This window comes from Akebia trifoliata, chromosome 8 (assembly GCF_017979445.1).
Source record: "Akebia trifoliata isolate Shusen 1 chromosome 8, ASM1797944v1, whole genome shotgun sequence".
Lineage (NCBI taxonomy): Eukaryota > Viridiplantae > Streptophyta > Magnoliopsida > Ranunculales > Lardizabalaceae > Akebia > Akebia trifoliata.
The window spans coordinates 50668558-50687292 of record NC_141382.1 but is presented as its reverse complement, the minus strand read 5'-3'; the positions used below and the strand labels follow the sequence as shown (position 1 = coordinate 50687292).

The 18735-nt window shown below is 34.9% G+C and overlaps 2 protein-coding genes across 2 annotated transcripts; both read right to left on the bottom strand.

The window, feature by feature from the left end:
* Positions 1-228: 228 nt before the first annotated feature.
* LOC147397593 (Ribosomal protein L3 family protein) lies at positions 229-2900 on the bottom strand. Its single transcript, XM_086449383.1, has 2 exons — positions 2231-2900; positions 229-634 (listed from the first exon to the last, which is right to left on the bottom strand). The coding sequence occupies exons 1-2, from the start codon at positions 2826-2828 to the stop codon at positions 345-347; spliced, it is 888 nt and encodes a 295-aa protein (XP_086305509.1). The 5' UTR covers positions 2829-2900; the 3' UTR covers positions 229-344.
* Positions 2901-5025: 2125 nt separating this feature from the next.
* Positions 5026-18480, bottom strand: LOC147397592 (L-arabinokinase-like). The gene is made up of 29 exons (XM_086449382.1): positions 18199-18480; positions 17327-17434; positions 17104-17172; positions 16794-16877; positions 16380-16456; positions 15536-15602; positions 14623-14680; positions 14406-14473; positions 14252-14314; positions 13377-13430; positions 13160-13262; positions 12941-13050; positions 12723-12842; positions 11869-11925; positions 11578-11753; positions 11302-11470; positions 10932-11015; positions 10463-10588; positions 10081-10211; positions 9925-10006; positions 8978-9065; positions 8185-8228; positions 7978-8073; positions 7809-7885; positions 6899-7117; positions 6494-6659; positions 6085-6156; positions 5650-5853; positions 5026-5457 (listed from the first exon to the last, which is right to left on the bottom strand). Exons 1-29 carry the CDS (start codon positions 18301-18303, stop codon positions 5335-5337), a joined length of 3000 nt encoding a protein of 999 aa, XP_086305508.1. The 5' UTR covers positions 18304-18480; the 3' UTR covers positions 5026-5334.
* Positions 18481-18735: the final 255 nt, after the last annotated feature.

Here is an 18735-nt window from a genome sequence, read left to right as displayed (position 1 = left end):
TATTCATAAATTTTTTTTTTTAAAACATTACCAGCATAACATTGAATAAATCCATTCATGCATTCAAAATAATTTATCTATAATAATAACAAATACAATAATATTTTAAAAAATTCTCTTGACCACCAGTTAGAGCCTAAGATTTTGAGGAGTCATTGCCCGGGCATCATGTGCAGAGCACCTACTCATTCCCTAATTATTAGTAAAAGGAATCAATTGACAAAGATATAACTAAGAAGCTCAAGATTGCTACCATATAAGAAAATAAGAAGGAAAAAAACTTTCAATCATCCAAAGAAGAACGAACTCAATAGCAACAAAATACATACAACTGCAAGCTGAAGTTAGTTCTTTGGAATGTTTTTCCCTACAATCTTTGCCGGTGTAATACGCAGAAGATTTCCTGGCTTACCAGGAAGTGCCCCTTTGATCATAACAATCCTAAGGTCATTGTCAATCTTGACAATCTTTAACTTTCGAATCTTGGTTTTAGTTCCGCCCATCCTCCCAGGCATCTTCTTCCCTTTGTACACATGTCCCGGTGTTGTTCCAGCACCAATGGATCCCAACGCTCTGTGACTCTTGGAACCATGACTCATTGGCCCCCGTCGAAAATTGTGCCTTTTGATTCCACCTATATAGGAAAATGGAAGGGCACCATGAAACAATAAGGTCAATCCAACCTAGTACAGTTTAACAAAAATTGTCTCAAGAAAAGTTGGAGATATGGTGGTAAGTGTTCTCTGGTCTACATCAATGCAAACTGTTCATGAACTTGTAACAATCGATTCCAATCCAGATTATGATCCTGGTAAAATTGAATGTGAAAATTTCTTGTTCACTCAGAAGGTCCAATGTTTCTACTGAAAATTTGCTAACTTAAGGTAAGAAAGAAGATGGGATACTATAATATTTGCAGACAACTAAGAATTTCACCATCAAATTGTTAAATCTGACATCGGTAGAGATCCATGTATCCAATGTGAATCGGTTATCAAAAAAAAATAAAATGTATCAACTATGAATAGATTGTAGGCTAAAGGTTTCCTAAAACAGTGATATTCAAAGAAGACTCAACAATGTAGCTAAGGATAATGAAATTGTCGAGAACGAGATTAACGATAATGAAATAGAAAACTATTTTTGAATTTTATTTGAGGGTAAGGTCTTCATATTCAATAGTGATTGCTGAACCAGCGACCCATTAATACTCACCTCACCCCCTCTCTAGGTAAAGGAGTTTAGAGCTTGTATAAAAGGGTAAACATTCCCTTGAGAAAGGAAGGATATACAACACAAATAAGGCTCATGATCCACGCCACAAAGACCGGAAACCATGGTACACAGATGGATTAATGACACCATGAAGTACGGCTGAATGAGATTAGTCCTTGTCCAAGAACTCTTCTCAAGGATTCTTGAACTCCATTCTCCCAAACAAGGTGTTGTCTCCATGTTCTCCCCATTATCTCACTTTGGACCTTCTCCTTCCTCTTTTTTCGATTAGTAAAGGTATTAGTGCTAAATATTAACAAAAAACCTAACTAATTACAAACCAAGTCCCCTCTAAAAAGATCTTCAAAGTAGACCCCCCCAAGACTCTAGATACACATACACCTTACACCAATAGAACAAAAAACCAACAATACTAATTAGCACTTTTTGGAATGAATACTCATTCCCCTCGAATAACCTTCTATTCCCACTTGGTGTTACATGCTAGCAAAGACACACACGCACACAAGCCACCCATGTCACCCAATTCTTGAGTCCCTTGTCCACTAATGAACATGCTTTAGTTAAACAACCAAATTCTTGAGTCCCTTGTCCACAAATGAACATGCATTAGTTGAACAACCAAATTCTTGTCTCCCTTGTCCACTAATGAACATGCATTAGTTAAACAAATTTCCTTTGTGGGAAGGGAAGAATACAATCTAGGAACAAACAACCTTTGAAAAATATACCTATCCCTAAATACATTGATTGTGGAAATTTATGAATTTTGGCAACAAAAAAAAAGGGCTTATGGGCTTTCATTGAAATAGAAAAAAAAAATGCAGGACTATTAGTATAAAATTCAAGATATAATGCCAACTTTTCATTCAAATAGAGAAAAAAATGCACCATTATTAGTATAACATTCAAGCTAATGCCAACTAAATCCAAATTTCGTACTAATCCTTATAAGAAATAAAATAACCGGAAAAAAAAAAAAAAAAAAACAGACCTTGAAAACCCTTGCCAATGGTAGTCCCGGATACATCCACAATATCACCTTCTTTGAAAATTTCTTCGATTACAAGGCGCTGATTCGGCTCAAACCCATCAACGGAGGTAAGGCGAAACTCCTGGAGATGTCTCATAGGAATTGCGGAGATCTTATTGAGATGCCCAATCTCGGGCTTGGTGAGCTTCTTGTCCCTAACCCTACGATACCCGACCTGTACAGCATTGTATCCATCTGTGGACTCGTTCTTGATCTGAGTCACAATGTTTCCTTCTCTGAACCCGACAACAGTAACAGGAACAACTTTTCCTTCTGGTTCAAAGTAGGTCATCATCCCGAGCTTCGTACCCATCACTCCAATTCCTGCTTCCATGCTCATCATCACCCTCATATTCTTCCTCGTCTTTGAAGAAGATTGTTGTTTGTTTGGGAGAGAGAAAAAGAGGGAATGGAGAGATGCGTTATGAGGAGTTGTTCTGAGAAGGGTAACTCGGGGAGGGGTTCGGGCAAGTGAGCATGATGAGAGAGAGTTGTGAGAATTTGCATTGGAGTTGGAAATCGATGAGACTGGGCAACGGGTAGCAATCGAGACCGCCATTAACGAAGCTTCACTGCTCCTTGTACTCTCCTCCCTGTTATCCTTTTGATTTTGTTGGTTTTGGATGAGGAGATGGATTGGATAACTCTTTTAAATGACGAAAATGCCCCTCTTGACTCGAGTAAGGTTTTCTTACTAAGACAGGAGAAACTTAGGGCTTGTTTGCCTCCCCTTTTTTTCGCCGATTTTTTGAGCTTTGAGTCGCTTTTAACCATGTTTGTTAGGATAGCTTCCACTTCTACCACTTTCTTTTGAAGTAAAAAAGCTAAGTTTTATAGAAGTAGGTCCAAGACTGCTTTTGGGCGAAAGCCATTGCAAGAAGTCATCACCGAAAAAATGATTCAAATGAAATGTCATTTTTGCTCTCTTCTATTTCTAAAAAACACATCGCTTCGACCCCTTATCTTCAGTTTTCTTCTACTGAAACACATTAGGGGTTAGGGCAAGAACTTGAATCGATGACAAACTCCATTGAAGGTCTGATTGATCTCTGTCGAAGGTCCGATCGAGTTCCATTTGACTTCTAAAGGTAAGAAATCTCTTGTCGAAGTCAAATCTCTCATCGATTTGTTCTCAATGATTTCGATATTCACTCTATTGTTCGATCAAGTTTCAACATTCATTCTATTGTAATAGAAAAAATTCTTAGTTTCTCTCCACCATGTTTGGATTGAGAAGAGAGAAATTGAGATAATTTTGAAATTTTAAAACATCTTAAAATAGATATAAGGGTAGAGTTGGAATTATAAAATATTTTAAAAGACTTTCTCTTCATTTCTCTTCATTTCTCTTCAAATCTCTCCACTTATGGAGAGAAAGAAAACTCATATTTTTTTTTAATCTTTTCTTTTCTCCAATTATTTTTTCTTTTCTCCCAACTAAACAATCCAAACAAGGGAAATGGAGAGAAACTCATTTATTTTCTTTTTCGTCTCTCCATTTATCTCAATCCAAACACAACGTAAACATCCCTTAATTGTATCTCATCATTATTCGAAGACAAGTTCAACTAGCCCATTTCACCCTCACTAAGGGTCCTTGGGCTCAACTTGTGGCACCCAAAAACATGACCGATGCCTCAAGGTTGTAGAGGATAAAATTCTATGAACTTTGGGAAAAAAAACTTCCGAAAAATGAATTATTTTTCATTATTGAATTTCAATTTTAAGTTTGGGAGTTATGTGGAAGTTCAGAAGCCATCCATTTTCAAAACCTTGGATCAAGTTCAAAAAAATATTTTTTGGAAGCAACTTAGAGGGCTGTGGTGTTGGATTGCTGGGTTGAGCAAAAAGAGCCTTAGCAAGAAGGCACAAATCTTTACTAGGTATGTCAAGAAAATGTTTCTCTTGAAGATTTAGACATAATTTGCTATTATTATAAGCGTCCCCATCAAACATTTGTAAGAATTTTGAGATGGAGCTGAAAGTTTTGCATGTGGCATTTTATGCTGAATCTCACTATGTTCAAGCAGATCCTACTACTCCTACGTTTTTTGTGAAAGACAACTCATCATGAATAATTCAAATAAATCTCGAATCCCATTCCTTAATTATGAATTTTGAGTATTTGGTGAAGATCTATTTGCTATTAATTGAATTAACATTTTTTCTCTTTTAGGACCTACACCTTGGAAAGTTTTATGGCTTTTCTCTAGGTCTAGAAGACTAGAAATGTTATTTACAAGCACAATTTGTTCTTTTCTTTTAAGTGTAGCCTCTTACTTAAACTATTTTCACAGACCACAAAGGTGAAATATTTATGAAGAAAATATTGGGATCCACGATGAGCTCACCCAAATCCTTTGTATCATACTTTCTTTATGTTATGTTCAGCGGATTCGATATAACTGAACATAGTTGGGACTGATAATAATAGAGGTCAATCTCATATTTTGCTTGCCCAATTAAAGAGCATTAACACATGTTCTTAATTATTAATACCGACAAAAAATAGTACAAAGTTATTTTTGCAATCTTAAAAATTAAATAATGTGGTTCATTATAATAGTAAACATCTTGTCAAGGATTGCAAACCCACATAATGCATGCATTTCCATGGTTTGACAAAAATCGCTATATTCACATCCAATTAAAAGATTTAAGAGACACGCACAGCGCACATCCAAACGCCAAACACACCCTCATTCTTCAGATATAAAAATATCCCAATTTTTGGCTTCCCAAGAGTACACAAAAAAAAAATAAAAAAAAAATTCATAACATGTCACGCAACATCAATCTGAACCACATTGATGTGGCAATATAAGCTCTCATATTATGGAGAGTTCTACTATCAACATTACAGCTCTTAAATAAGAATAATAAAAATATTCATTGAATTAAATAGGGCCAAAGCCAACCCTAATAAACCCCAATAAAGATGGGATTTCCTTATTTTTATTTATTTATGGATGTAGTAATAGTTTTTAACTACATAGAAACTATAGACCTAATGCAATCATACCTTATAAATTACTTCCATCAATGAAGTAACCTATAGTCCTATACTAACTTTGGTTGGGAGGGAACCGGCGACGAATTTTCAGATACCCAAACATTCCAGCACCAGGAGACGAGCCCTCAAAAACAAACGGCAAATATCCCGTTGCATCTTTGTATCTCTCCTGAATCTGAAGATTAAAAAAAAAAAAACATTAAAACAGGGAAAAGAAATAACAGGAGAAAGAAAGGAATCACATATTAGAAGTGTTTTATAAGCTATTTAAATTGAGTAAACGTAATTTAGATCAATTGAAATGAATAAATTATTTCCCATTTTATGCTTTTTGTTTGTTTATGGCCCAAGGTTCTAGGCAAATTACCTCTAAAATTTGTTCACTGCTTCGTAGACAGTTCCTTCCAACCACACAAACTGATCCGCCAGAGCCTCCCCCAGTAATCTTTGCCCCAAACAATGTCCCATTTTCGGATTTAGACAGTTTACTGTGCTGCACTTCCTGCACCAATTTTACTAGCCTGTCCGTTCCATCCGAGCCAAGTCCACAAGCACTATAACTGTAGTGGCACTGTGATAAAAGGATGTGCACATAATGAGAAGGAAATATAAACTTTTTGTTTCTCTACTGTAAAATTCATATATATATTGAAAAATCTAGGGGTGAGTCCCTTAAAATTTTGTATCAGTTCTTTTTATATATAACATTGCTTGATTATCCCAAAAAAATAAAAATTAAAAACATCTTGAAAACAGATTTTGGGGATTAATAGCCCAAAAAGCACTAAAAAACTGTAAATACCTGATACATGAGTTCTCCAAGAGCTGAAAGTTGATCATTTGAGGACTCAGATGTTAGCAGAGCTTTAACGGCCTGTTCATCAAGTAATGCACAGTGGTAATTTCTGATCAGCTTAATATAGAGAACCAGAAGACATTAACACTCCATTAAAAGATGGGCTACACACTCGTCATTGAGACAAGCTAGTACCAGTTGCTGCAATTCTATTCTTTCTCTAGGGTTCCGATTCTTAATTGTTTTCACGCTCCTGTTTAATGCCATTCGTTAACAATTATGGAATTTAAAGTGCTATTTCCCATTTTACATTACGTTCTTCTCTTCATAGGATTTCTATTCAACACAATTTTCTTTGGTCAAGCGAATCTTTCTTTCTAACAACATAGCCCGCCCATCAGATTAATTGACTAACCTTGACACGGAAGTTTTCATAGATAGGATGTCTAGCGGATGCTCTCACTGCATAGTTGCGCTTGCGATCAATAACTGTCACTGAATCATTGTGATCAATGTACTGATTCAAGAACGTCTCACCAAGCATGGTGTCAGGAAGCCTCTTTGCATAAACAGCTTCATATCTGTGTTAAGACAAAAATAAAAATAAATAAAAATTAAACCATTTCAAAATGTCTTAACTTTGAAATGAAGTAGTATTACAGAATGGATGTGTTGTTAGCCAATTTTCAGAAAGGATTTTTGGGAAGGAAGGTGGCATCCCTACTCATAAACCCTAGAGGCGTCACATGTGACCCACCACCAAACACCGGTATTAATTGCCTGATTACTAAAGGAAAGTAAATTAATAAAAGCACCTTACCTGTGTGGTGAGAGGTTGCATAGGTAATCTAGTGAAGCTTCAGCTTCAAGGAGTTCAATGCCATCCTCTTCAAATTCCTCAGAATTTATTCCATTCACTTGCGGAAGAGGATTAGCAATTGACAACGAACGGGGTAAAATTGCAGATGCCATAGACTTTATCATCTTCCGACCCATGAAGGTACCTACTCGCACAGATCCATAGTCTGCACCACCAACACTGCAATTGATGCAAATAGAGGAAAAAAACAAGGGTATTCACCAATATGACTTTTCAAAGAAAATCATTAAAAAAAATATCTAGTTTGATGGTTTATGAGAGTCTTGCCAATTATCAAGAATTTAACAGGAATAAGCTGATAATAATTTCTCATGGAACATAGATTTAGATGATCTAAAAGGATAATTATAAATTTCATCAATGAAGACGTGAGAGGGAAGAAGTCTTGTTTTTAGCTTCATATGCATGAATAACTTTATATTAACATTTTAGATAACAATTGAAATAAGATAGCAGAGAGAGAAAAAGTAGTTTTGGGGAGCTAAATTGAACAATGATAGTTTGACAAGAAAAAAAGAAAAGAGGTATAGAATGCATAGAAGTGGGACTGAGACATTAAGCACTTTGCTCCTATGGAATGTTGCATCTGATCCACGCTTCAGTGTTGAAACCTCGAACTACTCAAAATTGCGTTTTTTAACTTACAATTAGAACAAAATACAAGTTTGACGAATGTCACTTCATCGTTGAGGTATCTCAAGAAACAATCATGGAAGCAAAGCATGAGATAGAACTCAGAGCTAAGAACCATAGCTCAGTTTGTACATATTGCAACCTCAACGTTGAGGTCGTGGGTTCGGGTCCAGCTTATCCAACAAAAAAGTAAAATAAAAAATAAATACAGTCATACCTATGTCGAATTCCAGAGTCAATACCCCAAAACCTAACATGCGTAGGGATGTTCACTAGCCCTATTACTTCAGCCGGCTGCATGGAATATAAACACAATTGTATGTTAGTAATGTTACAAGACTTCAACGTCTGGAATCAACTTCAACTCACTACCAGATGCTTTATACCTGGCAAATCATAGCAAGAAGTTTGTTGGCTTCGCCACATGCTGATGTCATCTGGTCCATCACACCACATGGAGCTCCAACAATGTGATTCTCCACCTGTCAAATATTTGCCAACAGTAAGATAAGACAATCACAAGCATATGACTTAAAAAATTATCCTACGAATCAGCGATACTATTCAGCAACGAATTGTGCATATAACCATGCCTTTTGACAGAGCAACGCAAGATCTCTTGGAGTGATCTTCAACCCTGCAGATTAGAAGAAGCTGCCAACTCAGTTATTTTGTCAGAAGTGGAAATGCTCTTATGTTGTAATTTAAAATCAGTAGAAATAGAATATAGGATTAGTTGTTAAACTTTGTCAAATAATTACAGAATACATTTTAGTTTCCAACAATACTTTTGATACACTTGCACACACTTTTAAGTTTACCACACCCCTTGAGAAACATGGCATATAGAAATAAAGACAAAATGAAGCTTTCAGTGGGGACATGTGCAAAGAAAATACCATATGTATATGAAGAATCTGGGCACCAGTAAAATGTAAATACCATGTGTCATCCAAGACTTAGGCCGTCATTGGTATGCAAATACAACGTCATCAAATAGAATCCGAGAAGTAAAATACTCCATTTTGGGTTGAGGACCCTTCAATGAGTTATTTAAGAATTTGGGTGGATAACCTCGATCGGTGTGCAATTATTTCAATTTGTGCACTTAGGAGAGTTAATATTGTGTCTTCTATTAACCAAAATTTGACAAGAGACATAATTTTCATATTATTAACGTATCAATTACATTTACACGAGTCCTTCAATTGACTAAACTAATTTCCATAGTTCAAGTGGACCTATGCTAGCAAATACTAACTGTAAGAACCCAAGACTCTATCTGGAATAACAATAAAAAACTATTCTATGAAAAATATCATATGCAATGAAATATAATATTGAAGATAACCAAGTTTAAGGCTAAAAGTAGAAAAATATAGCAACCATGCGCAGCAGCAATAGCCGACATGCTAGCAACCTCCACCGCTGCAGAAGAGGATACTCCTTTGCCTTCTGGAACTGCGGAAGAAACCTGAAAGTTCATACCGATAAATCAAACAGCTGGAAATATTGGTGGGGTCTATGAATAACTACTACTTATTGTAAGGAATCAGGCAAAACTATCGAAAATATATATTATCTAAAAACTATTACGGAAGCAGGTGAGTACTGTAATCTAGGGATCCAAATTTAAGACAAATAAACCCAACAAGAAACAAATAAAATGCAACGCAATCACCAATGCAATTCTCTATTCTAGGGATCTAAACAACTGCATTAGGAGAGAAATACCATAAGAATACTTTTTCTTCAAACTGAAACTAGCCTACTAAATGGACGGCTCATATTGGAAGTTTGGGTAGATTCCATATATCCATTTCATACTATTTGGTGCTTTCTGTGTTCTGTACTATCTCTAAAGAAGTATGTTATGGAGTTCGACTCCCTTATCCGTTTCTTGGGGCATTTGGTTGGAAGAGGGAAATAACTGAAATTTTAAAGGGACGGAATGCACGATACAAGGGAACATAATTAGCATCTTAGGCTTTCTTTTTTTTTTTTTTGGGGTGCCAACCTTTTGGTATCTTTTTCAAAGACTCTTTACGTGGGGGCTTAATATGCAAAAACAAAGGGCAATGGTATGCTTTTGCTGTTCTGTTTCCTCTAAGATAATAGGCAGAACCTCTGCACCACTTTTTTATTTATTATTTGATTAAATATTTACAACTATCCACATACACACTCCCACTAAAACTCAGGCTTGACACTTATAAAACACACAATTTCAGAAAATACACAAAGAACTTGTAATTTAGTAAGTAGGATGCCTCCTACAAGGGAGTCAATATTTAATAATCACTACCAACTATATAACATGCAATGCCAATTACCAGTAAGCTGATACCGTCGTTGAAGCGCACACCCAATTCGGTCATTAAAACAAGAATAGTTCCTGCAACATATGCTGCCCACCTAAAATGGAATACATGTAAATAATAAACTGTTGAACACAAAATTACAATCAAATTAAATGAAGAATGACCTACTTCTGGGACGGATCTTGTGCAAAGTATCTGTTTGCCTTTTCATATGACATTGGCTGATCACCATCCATGAAATCAGTCAAGTCCATGTCAAAGGTTGGTCCACGATTACTCAATTCTGATCCATATGATACCTGAAATGCAAGTTGTGAAAACAAGAAAAGATGAAATCAACTACTTCCATGGTTTTGCACTGGTTCGAACATTGTTCATAAATATGTGCAAAGGATGCACTTGTCCATAGTTCAATTACATTATAGATTAGTGATGACTTACTCAAAGTTCCATTCTTCATAGAATGAAAATGACCCACTTTACTAGATTAAAATCATTAATAGAAAATATCAATTTATCACATAAACAGAGAATTAGGCTGATGACTTACAATTTGCAGTACAGGGGTGGATTCATTTCCTTTTGCAAGTTGCCGAGCCTGGGCATGTTTCCATAGCTTATGCTTGCTTGGATGAATCCTCTGAACAGCAACATGACAGGCTTCTCTAATAGGCATCTGTATGAAAAGTTATGTTAGCAATAAAATTACCAAAAGTTCTATTTTTTCTAAAATAAAATGACACAAAAAATTTTCAAATTGAAGTAACATCATTAGTCATGGGTTAGCATCCTTCCATTAGTAATCAGGGACTTCCACATTTTCTATTGAGGCTTTTGATATCTATGCTTTGTACTGCTAGTACTATCTAATATAACATTTGTTCTTATTGATAAGAAGGAAATATAAGCAAATTTCTTTTCCGAAAGCAACTCGGGAAAAAAACATTTTTCATTTGTAGATAATAACAAAGTTCCGAGAACGTCAGAATATAAAGAGGCCAATGAAGGGAGAAATAGACCTGCAAAACAAGGCTTCCCGAATAGTCTGCTATCCCTCCCATTACATCCAACCTCCCAGGCGCTCTTGCTACAAAGATTTCATCCTACAAGAAATGATAACCAATAATGAGAACTACAATTATTGCTAGAAGCTTCATGCTCTAAATGTAAAAGCTAGTTTCAATCTCATAAATTATGTTCACCATAGAGTGAATCGCTAAGTATACATTCTACATTTATAAATTATCTTATAGGGTGTTAACTTCAAGAAGAATTCCTCGATCAAGTAATGTTTAAAGTTAAATCAAGTCTTGCCCCACTGTTGAATAAAGAGTAAATTAGCCAATGTTAGATAAAAATTGCAAGCAGAACCACATGACAAAGACAGACCTCCCAGGTAAAGAGTCCAGCAGCAGCAACACGTTCCCGCAGTTTACGCTTCTCAGCGTTCTTTCCTGAATCATGTTCAGTGTCTAGTCTTGCCAAGCTGTTTAGGAAACTCATTGTATCTGAAAGACCTTGAAGATCTCCATGAAGAATCTCAAAGTCTTCAACGCATCTAGCGAGACAAAACACAGAAGGAATATATCAACAAAAGTGCATACGAATGTAAGCTTATGAGCATAAACAGATTTCTTTAGGAATCAAAGAGAAATTGAAACTCACGAGTTTGCAAGAGAGCTTTTCTCATTCATTTCAACACTCGGCAATGCAGTTCGAAGACCGAGTTCTGTTTCGGCAGTGGCGTACCATTCTGGGATATCTGCATCTCTACCAGGGGCCCTTTGTAGTTGATACCCAAGTACTATGGCATCACGCAATCTTCTTGCCCCACTAATAAACTGCAATTTATAGAAGAAAAAAAATAAATAGATACTAGTCAGTTTCATATTTAACAACAGGAAATAACCCATTTGTAACATATCAGTAAAAAATAGATATATGCACTTTGTTTACCTTATCTGAAGCATAATTCTTTCCGATAGCCGTATCCTGTAATATACGAGCAGCCACCTGAAGAGCACAATGAAAAAACGCATTTGTAAAACAAAATTTCTTGTTACAAAAATATCTGAATGTTTATCACATCAAATGATTTTTTTTAATGCTTAATTAAGCTGTAAAGAAGGTTATTTATCTTCTATGTTATGCATGACTCGTATACTATGAGAACAAGGTTTTCATTTACTTAACAATGTTTCCTCTCAGTACTTTATTGAAATAAGGTACCTCAGCCTAGATGGAACGATGTGAAACAGGACTTCATACCATGATCATCATATATCGCATTTAAGAAAACTGGCATTAAAGTCAAACCATGGAATTTCACTGCTAAGAGCTAACAAGATCTGCCTTTTTTTATCACAATGTATTGGATCTGTATGTTTGCATATAGAAATTTATCCTCTGAAAGTGTCATTTTCTTCCTCTCTCACAAGATCAACTATATTGCTTGAGAACATTACAAAAAAAATGTTTCTATTTTAGTGATAGGGAGCGATTTGCAAGCCTAGGTTGTCGGTGAGAAATCAAACATTGAATTCTTAACCTCTATTGCCATGAGATGTAATACTGCAAAATACTAGAACTAATAATAAAAAAAGAGTAAAAATGTAATAATTCAAATTTTGTAGAATTCTTCAGGTAACTAAATAATAATTCAAGTGCAAAGCGGGTGCATTTTACTAGTAAAATGAAACATGAGTCCTCAACTCCTCCACGAGTGTAGAAGAACCACAAAAATAAACTACAAATTTTCCATAAAAAGAAAAAAAAAAAAAAAAAAGTAAAGAGAAGAAGAAGATGCGTACCTCACCACCATTAATGCCTCCTTCATAGCATGGTTTCAGACTAATTGCACGTTGAAGGTAAGGTGTCCAGTGTCCAGTGAGTAAATCCCTCCTAATCATCTCCACACCACCTTGGTAAAACTGTTTAAACAAAATATATATTACCTTGTCAAGGCTCGGATGCTTTTTAAATACTTCCAAATCATTGACGTGAAGAACAATTGAACAACAAATTGTACCTCAAGCATATTTCTTAAGAATGGCTCTTCATTGAAATAATCTCTGCGTACAAAGACAAATGGTAACTTGTATGCTAAAGCTTCACTGACTGTGCCATATCCGATTTTTCCTGAAACGAATTTCATGATTCAAGTATCAAAACGCATCAGAAAAGTTTCAACTCCCAACACAACAATATAATTACAGAACTTATTAAAAAATAAATCTCATTACAGTACCTAGCATGCAGTCGGATGCTGCCATCAGATCAGGTGTGTACACATCTTTTGCAAGTCTTATGAAGTTTGGAGGAAGCTCTTGGCTGTCTGATGCGCCACAGACCTACATCATTAGAACAATATCTATATTTTCATCAACACAATGCCACTATTATTATTATTAGTAGTCTACAAAAACAGATAGCACAGTTGAAAACTTAGGTCCAACAAAGCGTACCAGGCACAGCCAACCAGCCGGAAGATACTCCGCCTTTAACTTCCAGCCTGCAGGCTGCAAGTGATAAACAACAGCATAGGAATAAAAACATAATTAATACAAATGACAGATACTAATATTTGTTTCACATAACAACAAGCATATTAGTATAAACGTTGTAGCCCCCAAGGGTTGGTGAGATGGTGAAGACCATGCCTCAAGAAGCAGAGGTCTTGAGGATTAGTTGGGTGCTCTAAGAGGCCTGGATAGCTAGTTTCCAAAAAAATAGTATAAACTTTGAAAAAAAAATATACTCGGGGTTTACGACTACAGTTTATCAACTTAATAAAGAAATGTATAAAGAATGTACAACACCAGCACTCTTTTAATAATCATTTTCTAAAGAAAATCATTAAAATACATGTAGGGAAACATGTATCCTCGACGATACATATGGAGAAAGCAATAAATGGATGCATCAATTATATATCATAGGCTTAGTTACTTATAATAACTAATGATTTTTAACAACTAAATAAATTACCAATAAAATATTTTTTTTGGGTATTTACATAAGATATTTAAATAATGCCGATATGAAGCCGGAAATAATTTCTGCAAGCTACTATTTGATTTACGACAGAATTTAGAACCTTGGTGATGTGAGCTTAAGGAAATCAATTTTTTTATCCATTAATAATTCAATACAAAAGTAAAAAATGCATTACTTAAGGAGCATGGTACTACAACTTCATAAATTAAACTTGCAAATGGCGAAAAAAATGAATTGCCATCCATGGCACTTGCTTACTAACAAATACTTCTGCACTCCACTGACATAGATGCACTCCAGAAAAATAGTCATGACTAATAAAACAGGAGAATCAGTATCTCACCTGTCCACCAAAATTGAAAATAACAAGCTTAACATCTTCTCCAATTCCAAGCTCCTTCCTGATCTGCACACAGTGGACATAATCAAAACAAGAGACCACATAATCCAATAATTCAAACCATGGAAGAGATTTACTAGATATGGACGATCCACACCTCAGTTCTGGATTTGTGCAACCTCCTCACAACAAGGGGCACATCGATAACATCACGAAAAGCGGGCACTGCAAGGTTAGACAAAAATTTCAGATCCAACAATAAAAATATCAGCACCAGATATATATACATATACATATACATGTGTATGTATATATAATTGAAGATAATGTAAACTCCAAGAATCCATTATATGGATGTGCAGGAAGTAACATACTTGGGCAATATCCTGGAAGGCGGATTAGGAATTCACAATGTGAATAATCTTCAGCTATCTGTTAAAAAAAAAGCTAAATTTAGCATGCATGGTATTAGTAACCATAATCAAGATCAATATCAGAACCTCATAACTGGGCAATAGAGCTAGAAAAATACTTTTAACTATTATAATAGCCTATGTTTCAATGTTTCATACGGTAAACATAAAAGAAAAAGTTGAATCTCCTTGATGAGTATACTATAGATACTTCTAACATAAAATAGAATAGCTCTTACTAAAAGGCATGCCATTAACAGATTAGTATGGAAACAAGATAAAACACCGTAACTGTCTTTTCCTCTTTTGTACCAAAATCATAAAACAAGGAGTTCGTATTTGCTCTTTGGTGCTTGTTACTAAGGGAAACAAATATCAGGATGTACGCATATCCATCATGAAGATACTCTGATTCTACAATTTAGAGCTTGTCGGAGATCATAAATATAATTACATAGTAATCCTCAGCTTAAAAGTGTCAGTGACAGCTTCATCACTAGGCATACTATGCTTTCACAATATCTTGCATTGACCTTTCATCTATGAAATATCTCTATTATATTTGCAAATGAATATAATTAGGCACAGAAGAGATATCCAGAGCCAAATCAAATACAAAAGAAAAAAAATAAATGATTTATACAAGAAGAAATAATTGGTCAATGAAGTTTCAATGTAGTACAAAATCCGGCAGATGAGTAGGCCAAATAAAATCCACAAAACATATATAAAATAGAAGAGAAGAACTGAATAGAAACAACACTTAACAAAAGTATTTTTAACATCATTGAACAAACTGGCTTCCCAAGGAACTAAACACCAAATTTCCTAAAATATGTGCAAATTCATTCGGATATAGGAAATGACTAGTTACCAGCCAAACTATTGAACGGTGATGATATCCCGCATCCATCACATACTCAGCATAGATGAAATCCCAACTGTAAAAGCAAAATAAATAAAGAAAGTACGAAACTTTCAGGGATATCCAAGCTTTTGGTGTAAGTTATGGATACAAAAAAAAGTGAATGAGTGATTTTAAATTGTTAGCATTAGAAATAATGACCAAGATAAATACATTGAGATTTCAAAGTCAAAAAGGATATAAAGCCTGAAATTACTTGCATAGAAGAGCTAATAATAGACTACAAAAATCCTCAAGACTAACTGATAATCAGAACATAAACTATCCTTGCCATACTTAGGAATTTAAAATTGCAAACAATCAACTTCAATAGTTATGAAAGAAGTTGCATAGAAGAATTATACTCTCTTTTTCCAACAAGCTCTCAAGTTTTCTAATGAGACTGACTGGTAATCAATATACAAACTATGATGAGAAAAGTATCACTAAAGTATTCAACGCAAAGGCGACAAAAACATGAGAACATGTCCTTCCAGTCAACAAAAATCTTTTTTTTTTGATAGATAACAAAAGTCTTTTATTAAGCTAAGCCTTAGACGTTAAACCGCGTGGTATCTAAGATGTCTCGTTTAGTTAAAAAACAAAAAAGCTGTGTCAAAGAAAATGGTGCAGAAAAATGAAAAGAAACTGAGATGGTCACAAATGCTTCTTTGCAGACACGGCTGAGATCAATATGTCTAAGCCAAGATGTACAGAGAATGAGCCCTCAGAATAGCAGAGTTACACCAAATGAAAAAAAAGTTCTAAAGAATAGCAGAGGTGAATCAGCTAAGTACAAGCACTAGCATGTTACCTGAAGTTGGTGACACAAACAGAGCGAATTCCTGCATCTGCTGCTGCCCGACATGCAACAGGAACCACATCTGAAACCTGTTTTCCATAAAAGCACAAATAGATGTAGCATTATAATAATATGGACACACCTATTCATGTAATGTGGGAAGATAATTCCAACAAAAAGCTAACACATGCATAAAAAACTTTGCATCGTCAAATTGCAACATGAGATTATCAATCAAAGGGAATCAAGATGCAAATCCAATAAAAAAAGATTAAGTAATCCATTTCCCAAATTGTTGGGATATTGCTTTGATGATGATGGTGAAAATGAGGTTTGAGATTTATATATATACTGGATTTGTTAAAATGACAAATGTTGGTTAGATTGTAATGCAATAAATTAAGAACAAAAGAAGCATTCAATTACCACTAAGTCAGCCTTGATGGAGTTCAGCCACTCTACTTCTGTCGCCAATATAGAATCCCGAGGCACCACAGCTGTCTGGGAATACTAGATTAACCACAAAAAAAAAATATCCATGAAACAATATCAGAAAAGAAGACCAGGAGACAGGTTAGTAAAAAAAAGTAACAAGTGACATGGCAATTATGAGTAGCAAAGAAACCAATGGCCGTAACAGTATGCAAGTCAAACTAAAATTCATATTTGGGGAAATACCATAGTTTTATTAGTCCAAAACAAAATTTCCCATCTTTATTCCAGTATTAGAGCATACCTTCACCAAGGAAGCAAGGCGATCAACGGTTAAAGCATCTGCTTGAACAGCTCCACAATCCAACAAAACCTGTTATCCGTAACATAATTTATTACAACAGAATGAATACTAACCAATACTAGTTCAAACTATAAATTTTCATTTATATTCTTCACAAAACATAATCCAGCAAGGACGTTTTAAAAAAAAAAAAGTCCTTGTCGGATTTTAACTTTCGACTGACCTTGCGAATGAAGAGTCTTGGAGACTGTATTTCGGAAGTAAAGACAAATTCAGGAGCACCTGTAACCACATGAACATCATGCCCAGCTAAAATGAGATGACGAACAACCTGCACATGCAGCAAACTCAAATATGAATCATTCACATAGCAAAGCTATCTGTGAAAAAATACTCTTAAAACTTGAAAATTCAGAGATGAAAAACATGTAGTGTGTCGAGTAAAACAGCTCAGAAAAAAAAATGCAGACCAATCGATTATAATAATAAAAATAAGTACGCGACTCCAGGATGCAGTGACAAAGCAGACACAGTCTCCCATTGGGAAAAATATATGGAGTGATCTGTGACATCGATAAAATTGCTGCCCATGTAGCCAATCAAAACGATTGTATCTCGGATATCCAAATTTTCTATGTCAGCATCACATAAGGCAAGAAAACCAAGTATTGCAACAATAAATTTCTATGTCAGAATACTGTTTCATAAACAGTAAAATTCAATTGAAGTTGAAAAAAAATAAAAATAAAGTTCTTGCATTACAATTGCGGTTGTCAAATAAATATTCTAAAACTAATATGATCAGCATTCAATCCAAAATCATCACTGTTACACGAAGAGTTTAAAAATATATAATTTTTTCCAGACAAATCCACCAAGATCATCGCAAACACGTCAAGTTAACACCAAGTACAAAAGTTAACAAAAAAAAAAAAATCGATTTCTCACATATCTATGTTCAAGATCAAAACTAAACCGATCCATCACTAAAATAATCCCGATTAATCCTCAAAACTAAACTGATCCATCACCAAAATAATCCCAATTAATCCTCAAAACATCACCCAAAAAAAGGATCTTTTTCTATGTTTTTACCTCTACAACGCGAGTGGCGTGGCCGAAACCATGACCAGTGATGTAATACGCGAAGATGAGATGTTTTGGTGAGGCAGAGACATGATCTCCTTCGTCAATCCTCATTTTCTTTCTTGAAATTGAAATCGAAATCGGGAAGAACAAAAGAGCAGATAAAAACCTTATCAGTGTTCCGAAGACGAAGGAATTAATATTTATATATATTATACAATGAGGAAAAAGATAAATTGGCTTGGCTTGCAGTTCTTATCTCTCCTCGAATTCAAACGAATTCCTCGTTCCTACTGTGACTGTCCCTAAAATAAGTATTTTAAATTATAAAAACTCCTCCTATTTACCCACCCTTGTACGAATTACTTAAATTAGTTATTAAAATTAACAAATTATCCTTTTATTTACCCATATTTCAACGAATTACTTAAAACTAGTTCCGTTTATCTTCAAATTCCTATCCACCTCTTATCTCCATTTAATATTTATCTTGAAATTCCTATTCACCTCTTATCTGCATTTAATATTATTCTTATCTGAAAGGAA